Raw genomic sequence first — 24,152 nt, forward strand, 5'->3', positions numbered from 1 at the left:
TTTTTTGTTCCATTTGTCGTGAACGTATATATATGGCGTGGAACTCGAGTGAAAATTCGAAATTATACATCGAGCTCATGCAGCTGACGGATAATTTTTGTTTTCCTAGTCTATTTGCGATAGGTTTTAATTAAAATACGCCTGGCGCTTTAGAAATCAGAACGTTTGCTCGGTTCGAGTAATTTAGTTTTACAACTGTCCATCTTGAATATGCGGGTGAGGCGAGTTTTGCATCGGTGCGGCGGGGATGACGCTCGAGTTGTTTTACTGCAGCGTTGCATCCTACTGGCGCGGGGGTGGCATTCACCGGCTGCAGATATATAGGATTACCAGCAGCGAATTGTGATTTAGTTTATGGTTGCCTCCAGTATTTTTACGAGCTTTCGAGGCGCCTGGACGAATGACGAAGTGAGTTCAAGGATGGCTCTAGGAGGAACTAGCCGGATATGATTCCAGCTCCCAGCACCGCGCGATATCCAACAATACCCTGCAGCTTCGCCTCCTCTCTCTACCGACCTAACCTAACCAAATCTAGTCGCTGTTTCATATAGAATTCGCCCGATAGTAAAATTCTATGGACAAACCTTCCGTGCTCCAGCGTGCGCGTAGAATTCATCCCCAACAGTGTCCAACATCCCAATGTTACGTTGCTGCCACGTTCCGAAGCGAATATGGACGAAGAATCGAGAATCTCTCGATTAGTCAGACCCCCTCACGCTGGGAATAGCCCATCATTAACTTGAAAATCGTCGAGATTCTACGCGGGGTCAATGTCGTCGAGCCGGTCATATATGTTCTTACAAATTCGATGGAGAAGATTCTCCAACGTTTCATTCTTTTCGAGCGTTTCGTTCGGTGATGTTCATTTTTTTTTTAATGCGTTGTTACGTAATTGTTTGTTTTTTCTTCGTTTTTGAGGAAACAATTGTTCGCTCTGACGCAAGTAAAAAGAAAGAGGAAATGTTCTTGCGAATTGAAAACTTACATAACGAACCTATCTTGAAATGGTTAAGCAACGTCGTCGACCTTAGTTCTTGGAAATAAATGAAAAGTATATTACTCTGTTCAGTTTTTAAAGATTTCAGATTTTTTATTTTGTCACTCGAACGGAATTGTATGGAAACTTTGACTTTCACAGGTTATAACCATGTAAGTTTATCATCCAGTCAGACAAGGGACCATTACTTCGAATTTCGAACTATACCTATCACGGTTGCGTAAGTATATATCTATCTTTACGGTCGGGCTGTAACCACAAATAATGACAAATGAAGCTGGGAGATACGAGATGATTTATTACCGAATCCTGAGTTTGGGTTAATTTCCAACTCGAAAATTCAGCACGTGGATGACAATTCTATGGCTCTTAACGTTTCAATAATATTTCAGTACAATAATTAAAGCACGATCATCGTAATTTGGACAAAAGTTTCGATTCACCGATGAGCGGGAGATATTATTAAAAGATTCGATAAAGCTGGAATTCGGTTGATAAGACAAAGGAATACTTTTCCATTTTATTTCATTTCGAATAAAAGGAACTTGGAAGATTGAAAAGTTATTTCTTTTATATAAAATCCGTAATTCACGACGAGTACATAAAACAAACAGACCTTTACCTTTTCATTTACGATAAAACTCAAATAATTGAGATCTGCTCTATAGATTTATCGAAGATACCGATGGTCATTGAAAACTTTCATCTGGAAACAATGGAAACTAACCATGACGCAGAAAAATGTTTTGTTTTTAACAAGGAGAACAACGAGGATCAGAGTGATTGAAATAATAATCGTTTATCGACAAACAAATTTGGCACTGGAAATCCTACACAAAATTTCACGCAGAGTCAATTATCTTCATCGAATATTACACACCACATTTATTACTGCAGCTTCGAGTTTATCAAAGAATGCAATATCAGAAGTGACTATTGGTAGAAACCGGCGAAATACGGTATCCCTGATACAAAAAAAAAAGAGAAAAAAAACTTGAGACACTCGCTGGTCAAAAACGAGCGTTCTAGAGGCTTCGAGCTTTCGTCTTAAGTCTCAAAGGGTGCTGCGTCACTTTTTCGGCGTTTCTCAACCGCACGGTTGGACCCGAGGAGCAATAACGATTCCTATATCGATCCAGACGCGTTTGACAGGTAGATTAATTCGCGAGGAAAGTTTCGGGGAGCATTGCGAGAAAAGCTGAAAGAAAACTCGAACGCTAATTGGCGAGGATCGGTAAATCTTGGAAAATCTCTGAGCTCCCCCAGGGCCGCGTGTCCGTGAGGATTGGAGAACTGCTGGAGGGGTGGTAGGAGAGGGGGTAGTAACCCTTAAGGTGATTCGACCGTTAGTTGGCGCGGAAGGCCAGCATCGGCTTTTACCCGAACAAAGTTGGCCAAAAATTAGTGTCGCATAATTAACTCCGGGGAATAAATTCGCATTAAAGTGGCTGCGCAGGGTGGGGGCGGTGGTACGGGGGAAGAAGAAGAGGGGGGGGGGGGAGCGAAGTACCGAAAAGAGACTGAGAATCGTGGGCGCAAAAATTAACCATTTAAACGTCCCAGCGAGTAACGAATGAACCTTCAGGCGCACTCGTTCCTCTCCGAAAGTAGCGGAAAGTGCTTGCTTGCTAACTCACCCCTACCCCCACCCCTTGACTCGTCTCAGTATATATATATATATAAGCGCCATTCGTCTGGCCGCTTCAGCTCTGCTCGTGTTTAGTTCGGAGAATGGCGTTTCAAGGAGAGAATCGCGAGTACTTTGCGAACAAAATTGCTAAACAGATTCCATGCTCAATGGCTTCTCACCCACCCCCATCCGCCACCCCCGTGTCTGTGGTTACCGGTCGTCGCCATTCCGGCCTTCAAATCACATCGCGCAACGTCATTATGCGAGCTCGTGGAAAGGAAATTCTCTGTTCCAACTATATATACTACCTAACACCCCCCCCCCTCCCTCCTACAACCCTCCCTCTCTTAGTCAGGAAAATCGAGAAATTAATGCTTCGATAAACTCGCTCCGCTCTTCTCCACATCTACAGAAATCGCGTCTCCCAGTTTGACGTTGCGATAACGATCCCGCAGCTCGATCCACGAACGAAACTCGTAGCTAATAATTTATAATGCTGCGGTCTGTGCGTTCAACCTACTCCACCCCCGCACAGTCGCATGCCAAATTTCTCGAGGATTCCTCCGGCGCTCTGATGATTGCTTTAGCCTCGGTCAATGTTTGCGAATGAAGCACGGGGTTGGATCCTCGCGTGTACTTGACCACAGGCTACCTGCGTAACGTTTCTATCGACGGTGTTTTTATTACCGACGCGACAGCTTGCATTTTAGAACTAGTCGTAAAGATAAGGCTTTTTTATAGCTGGCATGGAGGAGGCTATTTTCCAATATCGAATGCCTCATTGCATAATGCACGGTTCAAAAGGGCCGCTTTCACTTAGCAGTCGGTTTCCAAGTATCGAGGGAAGATTGATGGAGAAGCTGATGTTAATTAATCGATTCATCAACTTTTCAGCTTACCGTCGACTCGATGTTTTCAAAGCTCCGAGAAAATGCCCTGCTTTTTGTTTTAATAACACACCAGGAGTCGTTCCTCACGGTGAGCTGGCTCTCGAACGGCAATTTAAACTCGAGCAGTAAAGAAGAGAAGAAGAGAGATAGGAATCTTTTCGCGTTATACAGTTTATTCCTGTATGATTGCATATATATACGTAAGGAAGTTTGCGGTTGCAAGGTGTGATTATAAGATAATAATTGAATTTTCCTGAGGAAATTACGACAAGGTGTTCCCGTGGCAAGGATCGAAGTAAAACTTACGCTACTATTGGTCATTAGTATTCCATTCCGTAATTCACGTCCTTAGCACGTAGGAGACAAGGATCTTGACGTTACATCGGCACTGTTGTCGGTTTGCCTCAATCACGTTCGCGCAAGAGCCACTGTAAATTCCCCCTCCGGCAACGGAGCTTCCGATTGGCGTGAGTGTAAATACATTGTCTCGAAGACTCCGGTGCTTCCTGGGAGAACGGATTCCTGGCGGAGCTAGGTGGCGGTTCCGTGGTAATGGCATTAGGTGCACAATCAACAGGACCCACCTGCAAATTGAATAACGGCGTTGGCCTGATATGTATCGCGTCTACGGCCGAGCCCCAAATCTCACCCCTGGCTCTTTGCAACCCCAACTCTTCCCCTCCGACAACCATTCGCCTCGTCCCGGCTGACATCGGCGGCCACGACCCGAAGAGAGGAGCTCCTTCGCCTTGTTCCCATTCCTCCACCCCCCCCCCCTCTCCTATACGAGAATCCTGCCGAGACGTGGCGCGGAATACCTATATACGTGGCAACAAAACTGATTCGCTGCAACTTTACCGCAGCACTCCTCCACAGCTCGCTAATCGGATTGCCCGGATTTCCTCCCAGCTATATCCCTTTTTCATCCCTCGTTCGCTCTTTTCGCGAAAAAAAACTCGATTAGCATCATTGGCATCAAGTGGGTCGACCCTCTAATTGCCATTCCTCTCCCAATTCTTAATTCTCTTTCCTTCTCCGTAAACGACCTTTTCCCACGAGGGGGAAACCAAGATTTTCCTACTCGACGTATGTATCACGCGTCTTTGATCCAGGATGGACAGGCTACTCGCGAAGATCCAGTGTAGGTTTGTTTACTCGTTGCGAGGGAGGATATCCAGGGTGTACATTGTTCGAAAGAATTACAAACGAAATACGATATGGACGTTTGAATGGAAACACGTGGGAAGCGATAGCAGGATTCCCCACTGGGAGTGGAAAATGACGAGTGGAGGGAAGAAGAGAGTGGCGATCCGAAAGTCAAGGTAATTAAAGCGTTTCGAAGCTTTCGAGAGGTCGACTCTCGAGCCCCGGCTCGGTGCAAGCTGCGCTCTTGTCGAAAGGGAGGAAAAGCGGAGGCGTGAAAAGAGGTAGGGAGCCGCGACGCGGAATTGGTTTTTTTCTACTAATTAAAATTTCAAACTTGACAGCTGAATGTGTCGTCTTTAATGAGACGGCGTCTGGGCGCCGCCGGTTTCCCTCATTATTCCCACGGGAGATAGTTACAAAGGATCCCGGCTCAAGAAGACTTTACGCTCGCGCTCCGTGTTAAATCTTATTACCGAGTGCTTTTTTTCAATCCCGAAAGAAAGAATAGCGAATTACGCGCGAGGCTCTCGAGCTCTGATAAATGTGCCACTGAATGCCACGTCGACGAGTGTCACGCGCCAAAACGAATGCGTCTCACGACCCCTACCTTCCAATTTTTCCTTATCCTTGGATTATATACGTACGCGTGTGTGTGTGTGTGTGTGTTGTATGAATGGTTGAACGCTCGCACAATCCCCTCCCCCTATACACCCACCGTCGTGCTATTCCGTGAGTTAATTAATGTTTGCGTTAGTCACGTCCAAGGCTAATTATCTAACCGTGCACTCATCGTTAAGTTTTCCGTCTTATTAAGCTGATGGGTCTTTAGGTTTAAGCGCCTTCCTCGTCCTCGCCAATCCCCTCCTGATGACTCCGGAGTTTCCTTCCTTCCACGTTACCTCGTGCAGTTAAATATACGTTGCGGAACAGGCCGTTACTGATATACGACCAGATCCCTCGCAGTATTCGACAAATCCTCTCATATAGTACAGCTATTTGACTCTCAAATCAGTCGAACGTCTTGTCATTCCTGTAATCAACCTTTGATCTTTGGACGATCAAACTTTTGTAATATTTTAATCACTGCACGCAAGTTTAAATATATAATAAAAAGTAAAACTCTATCCACACTACACAGTCGCTCTGATATTTCAGGGACAATAGTTTTGTTTGCACTACGTTTCTTGCTTCGGACTTTTGGACGGACGATGAGCTCGTTTGAAAGAGTCGTTGAGAAAAGATAAAATTTATAAATGAAGCGATGAGAAGTTGGAGTGGAGGAGGAAAGCACGGAGAGCTCTCTGTATTTACCATGAGAAAAAGGAAGGTATAAGAAAGAGGGTGGGGGGGGGGGGGGTAATAGATAGATGTAGACAGATAGAGAAAGGAGGGTGCACTGTGGGTGGAGGAGCAAATCACTTTGACCAGTAGCGAAGTGTTTGTCGATACATTTAACGGTACGAAGCGAATCCGTTGGCGCTTGGCGGTGGCGAAAGGGTTGATGGAGCGAATAAAAGCGAGCGAGCCAGCGAGCAATGTAAGAGAGGTTAGGTAGCATATAGGATACACGCTGTCGTCCATTGCCGGTCGCATTGTGCGTAGGTCCGCCTTTGATGCTGCCGGCATCACCGGTTTCTCCATTGTGGTTGCTTTCGCCGCACAATTCGCAATGCCCTATACATACATATACTTACGGCAACCCTTTAATTCTTGTTTTATAATGCTCCACCCCCCACGATCCATTGTTTCAAATGCCTCGGCTCGCTCCAATTTTCACCGCTAATGAATAAACGTAATAACAAAAACGTAATGCAAACCATCCATGCGTGGCACAGTTTCATGTACTCTGTCCATTAAAAATGAAATACGAACCACTTGGCTCTCGATGGACCTCGTTTAAAAACGCCATTGACAATTGTTCCTAATTTTTAACCAGCTCTTTGTTATCTTTGGACGTTGCAATAACGATTCTTTGTTCGCTGCTGCGAATCGTAATCAATTATCTGTAAATTCGTTAAGCAAGCAATTCGTTTAGTCGTTCGGTATATATATAGGTGCTTTCAACAAGTTTTTACGACGAAGGTGAAAGTTATTATAAACTTTTCCAAGAGGGAAATCTCTCTCTGAATGGAGTTGCCATGAAAATAATTAATTAAAGGAATTCCTGGTTTTTAAGGATCGTGCGGTTAAAAATATGCCATTGACGGTATAAAAATTGTAATAAAGTATAGAAAACAGAAGGTACGGGGTACTCGCGCTGCAAAAAGACGACCTTTCGAAACGACGTATACGAGTAACCATGCATTTTGAATCTTGACAAGGGTCCGACGCTTACTTCGGTGATTTCAGGCAGAAATGAACGAGCTGACACGAGAATTTCTCTCGAATTTTCTTCTAAATATTAGCAAACGTATAGATATATGCAACATTCATTAATTGTTACCTGCAAAACCATACAACGAATATAATTAAAATAATTGCAAGAATTATAAGCGAATAAAACGCAAAATTGCCAAACAAGTGTTTTTCCGCAGTCTCGCTCAAGACATCGGAAACAAAGTACAATGTCTGTCACACTCCAGCTAGCTCCATCTTCGTTCCCCGCTCATCGTGATCGATGCGCGATTACGCCTTATGAATCTTTTAGCTGCCGCAGTAGCTAAAAAAAAGAAAACAAGAGGAAAAGGAGCTTTTTAATCCGAGAAAAGCGAGAGAAGTCCGGGTGTACCTGGAAATTTCGAAACTTTTCGGCAACGTGCCATTATGCCTCCGACGCGGGGGCTTTCAGTCGAAAGGACAGCGTGCAGCTTTCAATGAGAGCATCAGCGCTTGCCAGGACTGCGATCTTTGTGCGCGAGTAATATCGGTAAGTGTCTACGACGGTCAAGTATTCCCCGAACGCGAAAAAAGATTCCCCATTCGCTCTTCAACGTCCATCATTTTTCCCTGCGAAAGGGAGCCTCGCGATAAACAAACGCTCCATCGCACGTCTGCCACGGAATCTTTCGGCGCGAAAGCGAATCAAATCCCAGAGTTAAAATATAAAAGTCCGTGCGGAAAAAGTGTTCTCCTCCGTTGCAGTAGAAGAGTTTTTTCACCTATAACTGTCTGACTTTGTCGGCGCTTGTTCTTTGCGATTAAAAGGCTCGTCGGACTCGTTTGCGATCAAGGTATAAAGGGAGGAGAGGGGGGAGGGTGAGATTGAAGAAAAGGAGGAAGATGGTGGGACTGGAATAGACAAAGGAGAAAACGCCACTGCTTTCGGCTCGCTTTAATATTCCTGAACGCCGCGTAGGGTCCGGATAGCATTGGGTATTGTGCGAGGCGTCATAAACGTTCCGGAGGAGAGCTGACAATGCATATATAGAGTTCCGTGCTTTGTAAAAGAGCGAAAAGAAAGAGAAGGCTGAACGCGGGCTAAGAAAGTGATAGCGACCTGCTACAAGCTCTTTTCGGCCTGGATAGGAGAAATTTTCCACCTACGTATATGGTCCCGTCCATGCTCGGAACTGACGATAAAGCGACAATGTCACTTTTCTCAGCGTTGCATTCGCACACTTAACAAAGCTACCATTCGTTCCTCTGTCTTCAGCATCTCTCTCTATCTCTCTCTCTCTTGGTTCCTAGACCAGAAGCCTCTCACTCGCACACTAACTGCAACATCCAGCCACTGGCACAATGAGCAATGCATTTTTCTGATTAAAATTTAGCAACACCATGAACACTGCCACTCAGTGGTATATATAACATGATCATTTCTTTAATTTTCATCTTCAGGGTGTGTATCAAGGTGATCTAACAATCTCGTACGTGTGTATGATAAAACAGAGGTTGTATTGGTGCAGGACGACAAATGATCTAGCCAAGTCCAGCCAGGAGAAATTCACAGATAATTTTTCCTCGGTGGAAAGCTACATCGACGGTTTTACGACCCTACTCGATGCTTTCACGGAAAAGCCGCCTATTTCTTCAGAAAGCGAGTTGGTGTTTAGCCTCGAAACATGATTAAGCGTCTTTCTATATGCATTATCGTTAAACGAACAGCGATACCCTCACATTCTTCTGACTCACTCCTTAACGAGCTTGTCAATTCATCGATAACAGTTTCTATGTGAAAAAAGTGCTCTTCTCCACTTCGATAAGAGGCTTTATCTCGTGGCGTAATCGAAAGAGACGCGTAACCATTGAAATTTCAAATAAGGCGTTTCCGCGTTCAATAAAAGATCAAGAATTTGCGTATGATTTATTTGAATAGCAGCTGCGAGGGGGTGATAACGCGCTGAAACTCCAAGATTGTATGATAAATCGTTTGCCATGGCCAAGAGTGATGGCGTTGAATAAACATTCATTGGTCTGGTATAAGCATTTGGAAGAATAGACGGCCAAGCGAGGTTTTGGAGTTTGTCCTGGAAAAAAGGTTGTGAGGAATCATTCCATACTTCTATTTCTTCTTTTCCCTCTCGATCTTTTCGAAGGCTAAATGAAAACAAGAAGATTGATGAGGAGACGACGGATTAAGGCGACGACGATACGACTGTTTCCAGACCTGCCGAAATTCAGAGGAAAGCCTCGCAAGCTCCGAAACGGATGCTTATATACGTTAGTTTTTCTCTGGCTGAACAGTCCGCTGCACCTCACAGCGTGCTTTTCAATCTTTGTCCAGGAACGATCCAACAATCCTCTTCTCGCCCCTCTTTCGCTAAACATTACTTTCCACCTTGTGCCCCTCGCCACAATCACCCTCTTCGCGCAGCCTTCGATCCTCGGCCTGTTCCACGCAAATACCAACGTAATACAACTTCCTCTTCAAAGTTTCACCGGAATCCTCTTAATCCCAAGCCTGATAGCCCGAATCATGGAGGATTATCATATTATCGCTTCAAAAATCTCGAGCATCCTCTTCGAATACCCAACACTCTTCTCTCCACCTCTTCGTGTATTTAATGCATGAAATTTTAATAATCTTCATGGTCTTAACGCAGTGCGATATAACCTTCACGATGAAGTTCCTTGCGTTAGAGTGTAGAAAATAAGAGAGTGGCAGAGGCTACGTTCGTTAAATTCTCAGGGAGCGAGGATGGCAAAGAAGTTTCGTGGTTTCCGTAATGGTCAGACGGGGGGGGGGGGGGGTTCTTGCCACACACCGGACGATTGATCCTGAATAAGAGAGAATGAAAAGAAAGGAAAAGGTAATTAAGGGAAAGCCAAGGCAGATTTTCCGCAGGGTGGCTGCTGCCATTGAGGAATTACTTTTTGGTCATGGCAAACGGATCTGGAGTGGGGATGACGAGGAAATGAAGTATATGTAAATAATGAGGGTAGAAGAATGAATACGGTGGGGTTGAAGCCTTCATTACTGGTGGGTGCAACGCCCGTTGAAGGGCCCAGCCGAAAATAATCCCGTCTCCTGTGCGAAGGAAGAGAGTGCAAGCCGGCCAGACCAATTATTGCGAAACGCCTACCTCTGCCTCGCGCGAATTTTTGGCTCTGCCAAACAAAGACCGACGATAAATCCATCTACCCCTGACAATCGATGATTGTTCGTGCGAGTCTTTATACGTTTCTTCTGGTTTTTTTTTTCCGACGAAACACCAAAAGTCCGCTTCAAGTAGTCCGTTATGAGTGAATTTATATTATATATTTTTTTTTATATTTATTTTTTCGCGACGCTACATGTATGCTTCTTTGCAAATTATCTGCATTTGTAATATTATAATGGATACAAAACGATTGCATTGATCAATAATCGATAGTAAACGCAATTACGTGGACTAGTAATATGTAACGCTGCAATTTCTCGTTTAGTGGTGCGAATATGCAACCGGCCACGCAAAATTATGGAAAACGAAGCGAATTTGCGAATAATTTTAGATTTACGAATATTATATCAATGTTTATATTTGCACGCTTCTCGAAAATTGTTTTCCGTCATTTTATTTGCAATGGTATATACGAGTTTAAGTGATGGGGCAAGTTGTTTTTTGTTTTTTTTTTTTTTTATTAAACTTTGAAAAGTGGATCGACAGGCGATGGGTGTGCCAGTGACGGGCCATCGTGATCGTGAGGAACAAGAACCAATAAAAAGGCAAAAGTTTATAAAGACAGAAATCAGGAAGTTTCGTGGTTGAATTTGGCTGAGCTTCTCTGCACTTTTCCATTCTTCTTTTTCCTCTCTCCGATGCTCGTTTTTCCAAAGCCTCCACCGTCTCAGAGTCTGGCAAGGGAAATTATTTTCCAGGAAATTGTACTAGTCGCTTAATAGCTCAAACGCTTACAGATAGATACGAGAGGGAACTAGCTGTGTGTGTGTATATAGGGAACTTTTGATTTTCTAGTTAACCACTATTAATTATTTGATAAAGGAGGAAAATGCAAAGCTTTCAATAATGCCACAGCGAGACTTATTGTTTAAACAAATTAGTATTCAACGGAATACTTATGATTGGCACGAGGAGGAGACTCTCCTGTACAAACACAACTTTGATTAACTGTTTAATTAATATCAGAAACAGTTGGGAAGAAAGTTTCATCGCGCAGTTTTGAATTTACAATGAATAACCTCCGAATGGCTACAATCAGAGTTTTGTCGATAAACGAAGGATGGGACGAAGGTCCTCGGCTAAAATAATAGCGATATTCTTGGTGGAGGATCCTGGGAAAAGTCCGGATGCGTCAAAAGTTGCGCGAGTCCCGCGGCGCTGCATTAATATTAAACAGAAAAGGAACAGGTTTCCGGTGGATAGACAGGTTTTCGCGCTGCAGTCGTTAGCCCGGTAAGCTCGATAAATCGAAAGCTTTAATCACTCCTCGATTATTCGTTCATGGATGAAATTTTAATTTGTGACGCTGTAAGCTCCGGAGAGTCGCGTCCCTCGTAAAATCCACTTTCGCGGGGCCAAAACTTTTGGTTTGACCATTGAGACTTTTGAGAAAAGGAGAAAGGTCAGAGACAGGGTCTCTTCGTGTATTAAAGGGGATGGGATCGGAGCTCTAATTAATGCTGCGGGATTATCGACAATGGAAGTGCAAGAGAGAGAGAGAGAGAGAGAGAGATAACTAGTTTTACCATAGCTCATTTATCTGTCGTAAGAATAGATTAAATCGTAATGAGAATCTTGACGTTTAACAACGAACACACGGGTAATCGATGATTCCATTCCATTGGAGAGAGGTGTGTACCTACCCTTTTACTATCGGAATCCTTTCCCGAAAACGCGTACAGGCAATAAAGTTTCTCGATACTGTTACGATTTATCAAAGAGCTTATAATAACCAATGATATAGCAGAGGGGTGCTTTTTGCAAGGGGTGCAAGAAATGCAGGGAGACACATCTATCTCGGCTATAATTCCGATGTAATTCACTCAAGTAGGCGAGATGGAATATTTACAAATGGGATTTAAATCCGCGGGACATCCATGGTATTCGCGAAATATCGTTTGCCTGGCCGTAGCGATGCCGCGGATGGATGGAGGCGCTTAAAGTGTAAATGGGTGGCGAATCGTGCCAGACAAAACCACCCTCGCCGACCCCCTCCCCCGACCACCCCCGACCGCCACCGCCACGCCCTCCCCATGGAGTCATAAAGGAAAAGGACGCAGCCGTTTCACGAATACTACAGCGAGCACCACGAACGAATCGAGAAGCAACGGAAGTGGAATCGTGAAATATTAATGTTGCCTCTGCTACTGTGCCTCTCCGTACACACCGACCTGTACTTCCTCCTTTCTCTCTCTCTCTCTCTCTCTCTCCTTCTCATTTTAACTTTCTCCATCTGTCCACCCTCCATCCGCTCTCTGCCACCCTTGATTCCAGTCTTACTCCTTTTCCATACTAACGCAATCTCACCCTCCCCCCCCCCCCCCCCCTCCTCTACGACACCCCATCGAAATAATGATTACCTCGATATCTCTCGACTCATGCACCACTGCCAATAATGCTCGGCACGTGTCGTGGGAAATCCTTATTGAAATGAATTTTAACCAAGTCCCATAGGCTGGATTTTAAACTCGCTATTCCTCTATATAGCTTATTTAGTATATAAACAATTCTGCAACCGTTCTGGTAATTTTTTGCTCGAGGGAAGAAAGTCCACTTTGTCCCATAAAGGAGCAGAAATTTCTCGGCCGTCCTCTTCATTCCCGTTGGAAAAGTTAATTCGGATCACCGTATGGCTGGACGAGCAAGGTGCATTTATATGGTAATATCCAGTGGCACCTCTTTACGCATTATTCATCATAGGGCGATGAGGGAAGCTTACACTTACACTATGTTGAAACACTTGTAGTGGCAGTTTGCATGCGCGGAATACGCCGTGAGAAGTCTCTCTGACGTTTTGCCTTTTTCGTTTCAGGAAGGCGAGAGGGGTTACTTGGAGGGACTGGCTTCAAGGTATGCAGACCTCTTCAAAACGCATTACGGAGATGTCCTGGAGCCTCTGGAGGAGCTACGCCGCCGTGAAACAAATGCTTCCCCCAGAATGCCCAACACTCAGCTTACCACCAGTCATTCACAGCCCATTTACGTGCCCGGAAAATACTCGGTGAGCAAATCTCTCTCCCCCCCCCCCCCCCCCCACCCCCAACCTATTCTACCTCTCCAACTCTCACCTGCACTGCTCGCAAACCTTTCCCACTGTCACCGTCAAATTACGTCAAACTACCCACGTAGCTACCTTCGTTTGTCGGCCTGCCTAATATCCATCGCCTATATATATAGCTCTTGGATAATCTTCCATCTCGGACAGTCTTCTCTTTAGGAGGTAAAGAGGGGAGGGGGGCTTCTCTCCTGTTTTTCGCTCAAGATACCATTAATCAGTCACTTTTCAAACAATTCCTCGTGCTTAACGACGAGGCAATGAATATAATTATACAAATATTCTCCTACGGATTTGTGCCAATCGAGACGCTCGTCGAGATAACTCGAGTTCCATTTGAATATTATATTTTCCAACTTTCCAATCACTTCCAATTTCCTGCCTCACGTAGGCTCGGTTTGCCTGATTATTAAGGATCAAATTTCCTGAATTGTAAATCCGGGAGTCTTCGGAGAGCAACTTGGAGAAGTGGTTTAAGGCGATTAGTCGTGTAGACCCTTATCGGTCCTGCTTAAATCGCTTATTGTTCGGCCCCGGGAAGATCATCCACAGGACTAATCGATTGTGGATTAAGGTCAACAATACCGAAGATCCATCGAGCTTCCATTCGGAAAATTAATAAAACGTACCCCCCGCTTCTTCAACTTACTTATTCGTTTACTGGAAGATTTTCTTAGCTGATTAAATCCGAAAGAAAATTCCAAGCTCCATGTCGATATAAAGTCTTATTTTATTACTTTCTTCAATAACTTTGCGTAAATTTGGTTCGAGTCTTTTTCCTCCCATTGCCGCGGACAAAATTGCGAGAGGTAAAAATCGATTTATCGAGAATCTATGATTAAACGAATGGTTTGTTTGCATTTTGTCTTAGCCATCGAGTTGCCTCAGCGACAAGGAGGAAGATGAAATTTACGGCTTTGGCTACGGAGTCTTCAGCAGGCAAATGCTTCAACAGCGCCAACAAAAACTCGCTCTAGCTACGCAAAACACCGTCATGACTCCTGGTGCACACCAACAAACGTATCAAAGGTAAGAGCATTGTCGTGTTAACTATACTATTTATATTCTTAATATCTCCTAGCTGTGTGTGTGTGTGTGTGTGTGTGTGTGTGTACATCAGCACGACTACCTCGTCTCAATCTGAAACGTTTAAAAAGAAGAAACAAATTCATTGATAAAGATAACAATCAGTCGCTGTACATCGAGTTTATTTATCGAACGAACAAAACTCTAGGCCGAATTATTTTCCTCGTTGACGTGTGCTAACGGGCGAAAAGCCACGAGAGAATGGTGGAGGGGAGGGGGGGGGGGAGTTTATATTTGAGAAAGTTAGAGGGTAGCACCTGCTCGTGTTGCGGGAGTAAAGTGTCGGTAGTTGGATGAGATACGAGTCGCAGGTATATACCTAGTGGAAGCGTAGAAAGCTTCCAGGGTTTGGGATGCTCGGTTCAGTGGAAGATGGTCCACAGTCGGTTTATTATCCTTAATTAGCCATTGCTAACTACTCTAACCGATCTGAAATACCATCTGTGTTCTGCCCTTGCTGGCTGCTTAATATTTAATAGCTAATTAAGCGACGAATGTGCTTGCAACTCGCGAGTTGCCCGGTGCAGAAGGACCTGCATACGAGGAGGGAATCCTAAAATGAAAACAAAGAAAACTGCATCGTTATTATGCATATATACACGATTTTCATTACAACTCTGGTACCACTAACTGTTTTCGTGCACACATCTATAACCACTTTCAGACGTGTGTTATAATTCATAATAATAGAACAAACAATTTGTAATATAGATTGAACGTATACAAAGAGGCAAACTGATGTTTTCCTGAAGAAAGAACGAATCGCTCATTACGAAGAGAATATTCTTTGCTGATTTATCTCCAGTCGTGATGGTTTATGATCGAACAAGAAAGGATTCATCATCAGCCTACGATACATCGGAGCACCAACCTGAATACATAGACGATGCTTGCGAAATTCATTATCATGAAGATGAATATCGCCACTGACGATAGACGAATGTATCACGCGCATTAATTATATACAGCTATACACATGCGAGAATGCTGCTCGGTCATTTGTCACTGGTCCAGCGGTGCATTTACCTATTGACAGTCAATAATGCAATACCAGTCACATTCTTCAACTAAATTCGCCTTTCACTATTGTTGCACTCGAGCACGGAAAATATTTGCTCGTATCCGACAACCACCAGCAATTTTAACCACCCTGTACGTTCTCCATAAAAAACACACACACACACAAATGCAATTATTCCATTTTATAATATTTTATTATCGTTTATACTGTCCATTTTTCCATGGACAAAGCTGTGAATATAAATGTCCTTGGATATATATATATATAAATATATTTAATTCTCGAAAGAATGCATGACTGATGATTGCGCACGAGATGCGTTATCGACCAAAGATCCAGAAACTGTCCTTTCAACGCGAGAGGCATGGAAATTATTTATAATAGAATTAACTGGACGCTGAACGCAATATAGGCCGATCGGCTTAACGAGCAGCTTCGCCTACCCAGCCTGTCCACCAGGCGCCCCGGATTGTCATATTATTTCCTCGATAAACGATTCAAAGGCTCATCGTCGCTAATTATTAATAAACGCGTTGTAACTTTCGCTAGTTCAGACGTGTACTCGCATAACGCGACCATTTAATTATGTACATTATTTTCACTATGCGGAGTATCATCCATTTTCAGTTGCATCATTAATTTCCTATACAATTTTTTATCCACGAATTACCACCCCCTTCTTGCTACACTCATTCATATACATCTATTCTTCTCATCGATACACTCGCTATAAACGTGTAATTCTATCCAGCAGAGTTATTCTGTCATTTTCCCAATATCTGACCTACATTATTTATTCCATACCAGAGGAGAAATGGAACAGTTTCGTATGCTAATAAAAGAAAGTAGAGAAATGACGATTATTACAGGGCTACGACTTTTATTTTCTTTCATTATATATATATATATATATTATTAGGAATGCACCGAGCGTGATTATACCGGAATTGTAGTAATGTTACAAACCGAATACGTGCCGTTTCTTTACCATTCTAAAATGCTGCTCCCCTTATCACTAATGCTGATGTAGGTAACGTTCGTTTTAAACGCGTTATCGCCTAGAAAAACATGCACGTAGTTCGCTATGCGCTCCACTATCGTAACTTGATTTATAACGCGCGAATCTAAACTCAGACTTGAATAATCAAACTGCAGTGAAAGATCGAGTACCGTGCTAAATGGATTAGCAATATTTATATGCAGCCTAGACTAAATTTTTGCTGCATTAATATTCACACATTTTTAATTGGAAAAGTATATTTGCATTGAACAAACAAGCCTCTTTTTTCCAACGAAAAGAATTTTACAGCCATACTTTCGGTATATATTTAATTTTTAACTTTATATTTTACGTTCATTTGCGAAAACTCATTTTTAGTTTCGTTGAATCACAAGCACTTGCAGTAATATAAATTTGCAACAGGACGTCTAAATATTTTTTTAGAGAACACGACCAAGCTCAGCGTTATCCGCGTTGAGCTTTACGGTATAATTCTTGGTCATGTTAAAAAGGTCTTCAGAATTTTCGTTGGTAGTTGAAATTTGCAGAGGTAGAATTTTACGCGAGTTTAACAAATGTGACTTTGGCATTGCGATTCTTGGAGTCGAGGATTACTCGGGCCATAACAAAGGACACCGTTTGTTGAGCATTGCTGGCGGAACAATTACGAATCCATTGAAACAAGAGGTACTCCGAGCAATAGTCTCTTGGTATCGATGATGGAGCAAGAGAGGCTATACTGGAGAGGAGAGAAGATGCCGAGCGATAGCCAAGCGCATTTCAACTCCGTTTGCCCATCGCCAAAGAGCGGATTAGTATGCGGTTAGCATTACAGTCCAATGTGTATCAGACTACGTTATTATCTATTACTGATTTCCTGCTACTAACAGATTCAAACATCATTGACCATTACTACTTGTCCTACACAGCGCCCGTCAAATCAAATCAATCTTTTTATATTCTACTGATCACACGGAACACTCGCTTCAATGGTGTAAAATATTTTCAAGAAAAATAAATTACACTCGTTCTTTTATAAATCTTACACACCTCTATATATAGTTATAAACTTCAGTTATCCGTTGGTAACTCGGATAGTTTGTTTTAAATCGATTAATAGAAATTTCCGAACCTTGGATCAGCCAATAAGACGATTCGGTTCGAGCAGGTCTCAGCCCTTACGTTTAGCGTTGCAGTCCGATCTGTGTTAAACTGAGTTATTATCTGTTACTGATTTCCTGATACTAGTAGATTCAAACATCATTGACCTTTACTACTAGCTCTACAAGTCCAACAAAATCAATAATTGTTTATTCTACTAATCACAAATTACTCGCTTCAATGACGTAAAATATTTTCAAACAAAAAAAATTACACTCGTTTTTCTATATATCTTACACACTTCTATATATAGTTATAAATTTCAGATATTCGTCAGTGACTCGAATAGTTTGTTTTAAATCGATCAATAGAAATCCTCGACCCTCGGATCAGCCAATAAGACGACTCGGTTCGCGCTCTTAGCCCTTGCGTTAACCGGAAATGACTGGGAAATGCATACCAGCATGATCTATCGTACAAGTTCCGGTCTCTGGGATACTTGGGATAGTTGGTGAAATACTTGCGATAAACGAACACAATAGAACAGACTGAAATTGCCTCATTGAAATAACAATGTGACTGGCAAAATATTATCGATGGATTATGCACGTTTTGTTAAATCGTTCAATATTTTCGTATTTAACAGAGGAAAATTTCACATTGTGGATATTAATAGTTAAGTAGCGGGAAACAATTGTGGTTGGTTGATATCTGGTAAATTAGCTCTATATATATATATATATATATATATATATATATACGTACCCTTGGGCGAGTAATTTTTACTTTTGCAGAGAGAGACTGAGTTTTTCGACCGGTATGCAATATTCGCACGTATATGCACACGATTGAGCGCCTAGTGAACGTTATAGGTATAGTGGTTACACCCGCATAGTTGGAAGCAGCGGGGTAGTCGTGCTGGTAATTGCTGCTCAATTAAATACCATCAAGTTTCGTAAACCACTTTGATGTCGCGTTTCGCGCATGATTCGCACGCTCGTTTCAAAAGGACGGCGAAAAACTTTGCTCGATCGATGCCTACCAAAATGCGTTCTCATGCACGTAAACTGCGAGATTGAAAAAGGCCAGCAAACTCAATGTTTCCCAAATTCCTATTTGAAAAAACGATATACGGGCATAGTAATTCGGTTCAAAGTAAATTGGTTTACTATAAATTAGTTGTGCAACTTTCCTGCAACTGTAAGCATTTTTTTTTTTCAAAAGTTTTTCTCTTTACTATATATATAAAATCCTGAAATGAAATCAAACGTTTCGAAGACGTTTCTCGTAAAATGAAAATTTGTGTAGGAAATAAATTATAGGCACGCGGGGTACAGCGATGGAAGTTTTATGATTTTGTATTAAATTTGGGTAAATGCGTTGTTTGGGTGTCTCGGTGGAGCGAGGCGCTTTTGCCGGAACGGGGCCAGAATGTAATCTGGACGACGGGAAATTGTAAGGACAGCTTGCGGTAAAACTCGTGTTGCTCCATTACGTTTTACATCCGTCTGGTTAGTAGTGGTGGTGGCGAAAAGAGGGGGAGCGAACAGACAATTTTGCACAGTTCTGAAAAACGAAACTGTGTTCCGCCGAGCGTTCCGAGTTAGCCATTCAGTCGCTTTAATTGTTAGCATATTTTAACCGTAATTTTCCCTCTGTTCCAGTTGTCTGAGCCCGAGATGCGCCTTCTTCTACGAGTTCCCACCTAATGGTAAGTTGTCCAACTGTTGTATGGACTTTCTAGTTTCATTTGTCACTTAAGATTTAAGACTCGAGACAAACTCGAGGGTCCTCTGATGATCTCTTGGCAAAACCGAGCATCTCATCGCTCTTCATAGATATTAAATGCTGCAACAATTTTTTTATAGACCCTTTTTAATAAATTTAATGATAAATAGAAAGCTGTTGTCAAGAGATTTCAGTAAAAAGCACATTCTTGAAGGAACAACCTGGTTAACGTCAACTTCATGATTGATCGATTCATTTTATTGTACAACTTAAAATATTCTGTTTCACGAGGTACTACCTTGGAAAATTTCATAAAACTTACATGATCGATGTCCGGAGTAATACGATCCTTTATATACATATCGTTCAATCTAAATTGAAATTGCAAGTGATTCGAATAGAAATCTTATCGGGTTAATTGACAGTTTAGTCGTGAAAGGAATTGTATTATATGACGTAGCATTGTGGAAACGAGAGAGATGTATCGGCTGGTGGCACAGAGGAAAGTACACGAGATATGGACTACGGTACACAGTTTCATCGGAATTAAGGACTAGAGGTGTAGTAGTGAGAGAAAAATAAAAATAATATATATATATATATATATATATATAATTGGGTAAAATATTAATCATCGAACCGATCGAATCAACGTTCGATTGGACACCAGACGATATTGGGTATAAGTGTGGGGTTTAAAGGAGGATAGACGCAGCTTGAGTACGGCTAAATAAAATCAAGTTGGGAGTTTCGTGAAGCAGAGCTGGAATTTTTCAAGATATCGAAAAACACTTTGGATCCCATATTGGAAAGACGGTCTGGTCCGTGCGTTGGAACGGAGAATCGAGAGGATCGCCGAGGGTGGCGTTGATATTTCATTTCTATTGACTCGAGGCTGTACTTTTGTGCCTACTTCTCTCCGCACCCCATGTACTGCCAACTATGAATGCGTAATTGAGATCGGGATAGCTCCTTTCGCGAAAGTATGTATCTTTGACTGGTGCACTGCTTCTCTACCCCCTCCTCCTCCTCCCCCCCCCCCCCCTCCTTCTCATGGTAGGTTTTCCATAAAAAGTGGTAGCAAGGCTACTAGTAGCATTTTTGGCACTCGAACGACCCTAACCCACTTGGTCCTGGATGGTCCTATAGACTGCCGGCCACACCAGAAGCCTCTCTTCAAGAACTTGTTCTTCCTCGAGCTATTACCTTGACAAGTGTGTTCCTCTCGGAATCCTCCTTCCAGCGAAATGGACAGCAAGCGTTCGCTCGACTTACCATTCCAGACGATTGGCAAAATAAAAAGGCCACTGGAGCTGATATCTTTGCACGATCCTGCAGCGAGATATCGACTTTAAAAGAATTATATAGCAATTGGAATTAGCTGCAGAAAACAGCGAGTGGAGAGTTAGAGTGATAAAAACAAGTTAATCCGTTTAGTAATGATACTGAAAGAGCCAGCGCCCTACGATGCAGTATAGACTTTGCCAAAAGTACTTTGAGAGTGGATTTGCTCGGAGCGAGAGATTAACAGGATCGATGGAGAAGTGGAATCAAAGTAAATAAGGAAAGGGCGAAGGTGAGGGTGTTACGTTTCATAGAAAGTAAAGCGTTTACATAAAAAATGTATTAAATGGAAAGTTTGAGTGGTAGGCGGGGGGGGGGGGGGTGGCTTTGAAGTAGGATAATCTTCTCGTGAATCATCCACTAATCAGTTTAGGGTGAGAAGGTTGTTGGGAAAGAGCGGGCTGCAGGGATGGCGCGCGCGTTTAACAGTAATTTCGTGTAAGAGGCGTCGATTGCTAGATCCGCAGCAGCACTTAGCAGTTGTCGCATACAGTGGCTCGGTATGCGCAAACACACTTGGCCCGGTTGCTCCAGCAGTGCCACTGTCAGCCAGGGAGAATGCCTGTTTGTTTGAACTGGAATCCAACTAGGGAGATGCTGTGTGCTTATTCCTACGCGCAATTGCATTTCGCTCGATTCCTCTACCTAAGCTCCGCCATTCCTCTACGAATTCTAATTGCTCCGTCCCTGTACCCTTAGACTGATTCGACGACTTGTCGCATGTCGAGTTTCGCATAACCTTCCTCCATTCTCGGATAACACAATTGCGAATTCCTCTCTGGGATAATTCACATCTCTCTCTCTCTCTCTCTCTCTCTCTCTCACACACTCATACTCATTTTGCCTCTTTTTGCTAAATTTTTATGTAGCTTTGATACTTTTGAGCGAAGCTATAGAGAAATGTGACGAATTATATCTCTGAGAAACCATAATTTGTAGATTCGAGTCGTGGACTCGGTTAAACCGAGTGGTTCGCGACTGTTTGTCTAGACTAAAATCCCACTAACAGGGTCATCTACTTATAATAGCTTATACGACAGAGTACATTTTCCCGTCGTCACGGTCTGGTCATAACTACACTGCCATATTAAAGTTATAGCACCTTCGTAATAGACTGTATAAAGTGTAAACTGGCTTATGGGATATTAACGCTGGGTCTTCTTTAAGGAAAACAGTTAAGCGCGTGTACAAAAGGATCTTGCAAAAGTTGATTAATCAACGTTCCTTTTAACTATATTTATATAGACGATGATGGACAATTCGCTAGATTAATGAAATGTCACTCTGAATTGCGGGCAATAGAGGGACGCTAATGGGCCCAGGGAAATTTATTGATATTGAAGGGAATATTCGAGTCACCATCAGCTATATACCAAGACATTTAGGTACCTTCGGTATATAATGGCGTTATTTGTCTAGACCGAAAACCAAGCGGGATGATGCTCTTATAGGTGATGCAAGTGCATTTCGCTATCGTCACGTTGTGCTTACTATGGCAGTCGTGTCAGTACTCAGAGTCGATTATCGTATGTTTGCTCCTCGTACTACGAGCCTCTCAGCACAAAGTTTAACAGATGACCCCTGTCCAGCTGCTCAAATACCTCGTGATTGAGCACACCATTTAACTGTTCGTGTTGTTCTCACGGAATCTCTATAGTCTTTTCATGGGTTCGCCATTCTTCTCATTTTTATCAACATCCCCTCTCTCTACACACACACAAATATAAATTCATTTAACATTTGGACGATCGATGTAACATCTCGATCGTAGACCAATATTTTTGCAGACGCTTCAATCTCTCGTTAGAAATGTGCAAATGAACGAGAGAAATAAAATAACGCAAATTGCATCGCGGTAATGATCCAGACGAAAGGATTGCTTTGCAAATATAAGTGATTTTTCTCTCCAACAAAAATTTCGACGACTTTACGTAATTTCCGATTTGCAGCAGAGCATTGGGACGTGCGATTGAATCACTAACGGCAATCAAGCCGAGCTTCATCAGGTAAAAACGAGACAAGAGCTGTACAACAATTGTAGTAACGAGATTTGCTACGGGCAATCGCTTGCGGCTCGGTTATTGTGCTTTTAACGCCATTGCCTTTCTCAGACTGCTTTTCCTTCGTGTCTCTATATCGCGCAGCAATATTCCTCTCGCAATTTTACTTCCTCCGATAAATATTAATATTTCTCCCTGAGAAATTTCCACTATTTTATTTAATGACACCCATTCTTTTTTTTTTTTTTCACGACAAAATGAGAACTGACAGGCACAAAGCTTTGAGATTTAACAACATTGCCATAAATAAAAGTTGCGATATTCATTAAAGTCTTCTAATAATATCATTAAATATTGACACATCAGCTATATCCTATAGATTATATGATTATTATAACGCTACTGGGCACCAAAGTACTCGACAACTTCACCTATCGAATAAGGGATTGAGCTTCGTATATTAAGAGACCCTTAATGCGATAAAGACGATAAAATGGCATCAACTTTATTAATGGTACATCAATCGAATAATGGTGATAATAAAAAGATACGAGTATATGCTTTTAGCGTTATCGGCTTGCTTTATGCTATAAATCGACCAGTCCCAGCGTATTAAGATACTAAAGCATATTACGCTCCTCAAAGAACTTTATTAAAAAATAGCCAGATTGTGTTCAATAGGTCTGAAATTCACTGAAAATTTCATCTATTATTTACCGTTGATTAAAAATTAAAAGTCACGTAACGCGAAGTTGCCTCCTACATATATATATGGTAGCTGAAAAAAATAATTCTGAAAGCAGGTTCCAACGCGTTTGAAATGTTACATTGCACTGTGTCCGACACAGGTTCTTCTTGCAAGTGTAAACAGTCAGTTTATTTATCTCAGAGAACGCAGTTGCATATTTCAAAGCGTGCCCGACAGAATTCTCTTATAATCTGAGTACACGTGCACTTTTCGCTCGAGCGTGCATTCAATCCCTTAGAGAATTAAGGAAAATTAAAAAATGTTCAGTTTCCTTTGACCAAGAAAAAATAAATGCTTCGTGAGGGAAATAAATAGAAGCACAGTGTTCCGATACTCGCAACGATACAAGGATATTCGTCCATGTGTTTATTTTTCGATTACGCTTATCTTTTCTGCACTTTTTTGCCAGAGACACAAAGACTATCGTTCTGTGCAGTCGCTGCTCGTTATCGAACCACGAATGGACGGTTGGACACTTCCACTAAAACATCTCAATTTCGAATAGCACAAGGAGGCCTGTGTCGGTCTGACATAAATCTCTTTTCGATGCCAGATATGGCAAAAATAAATGCACGCTTTAATCCGAACGGGTCAACGGTGAACGTTCAAGAGGAACGTCAATCGAGCTACATATTGCCTCAATAAATTTCCTTATCTGCTACACAAACACGAGCATACCAATAATAACACACACGTAATCTAACTTTTGCAGTGAGAAAACAAAACTCGAGTTTGTTTCTTCATCGAAGCTAATCGAGTCTCGCTATTTCGTTGAGTAATCACTGAATCATTGCTCGAATATAATCAGCATAAAAGTCACCATGAGATTTCTGCAAGAAACCCTCGATGACCCTTCGTGTTTCTAC

The 24,152-nt window shown here is 42.4% G+C and overlaps 1 protein-coding gene across 5 annotated transcripts in view; it reads left to right on the plus strand.

Annotated features, from left to right (window-relative positions):
- LOC136778399 (SAM and SH3 domain-containing protein 1-like) overlaps positions 1–24,152 on the plus strand; it is a 211,273-nt gene that overhangs the window by 152,193 nt on the left and 34,928 nt on the right. For 4 of the 5 annotated variants that reach the window (XM_066735209.1, XM_066735211.1, XM_066735210.1 and 1 more), the window contains 3 exons: positions 13,016–13,204; positions 14,130–14,287; positions 19,131–19,177. The exons of the other annotated variant lie outside the window; for it this stretch is intronic. In XM_066735209.1, the coding sequence (XP_066591306.1) occupies positions 13,016–13,204; positions 14,130–14,287; positions 19,131–19,177 (394 nt within the window). The remainder of the gene's footprint in view (positions 1–13,015; positions 13,205–14,129; positions 14,288–19,130; positions 19,178–24,152) is intronic. 5 annotated transcript variants of the gene reach the window in all.

Source organism: Prorops nasuta, unplaced genomic scaffold (assembly GCF_024137725.1).
Source record: "Prorops nasuta isolate Cenicafe-Biocafe unplaced genomic scaffold, Cenicafe_Pnas_1.2 PNAS00014, whole genome shotgun sequence".
Classification (NCBI taxonomy): Eukaryota; Metazoa; Arthropoda; class Insecta; order Hymenoptera; family Bethylidae; genus Prorops; species Prorops nasuta.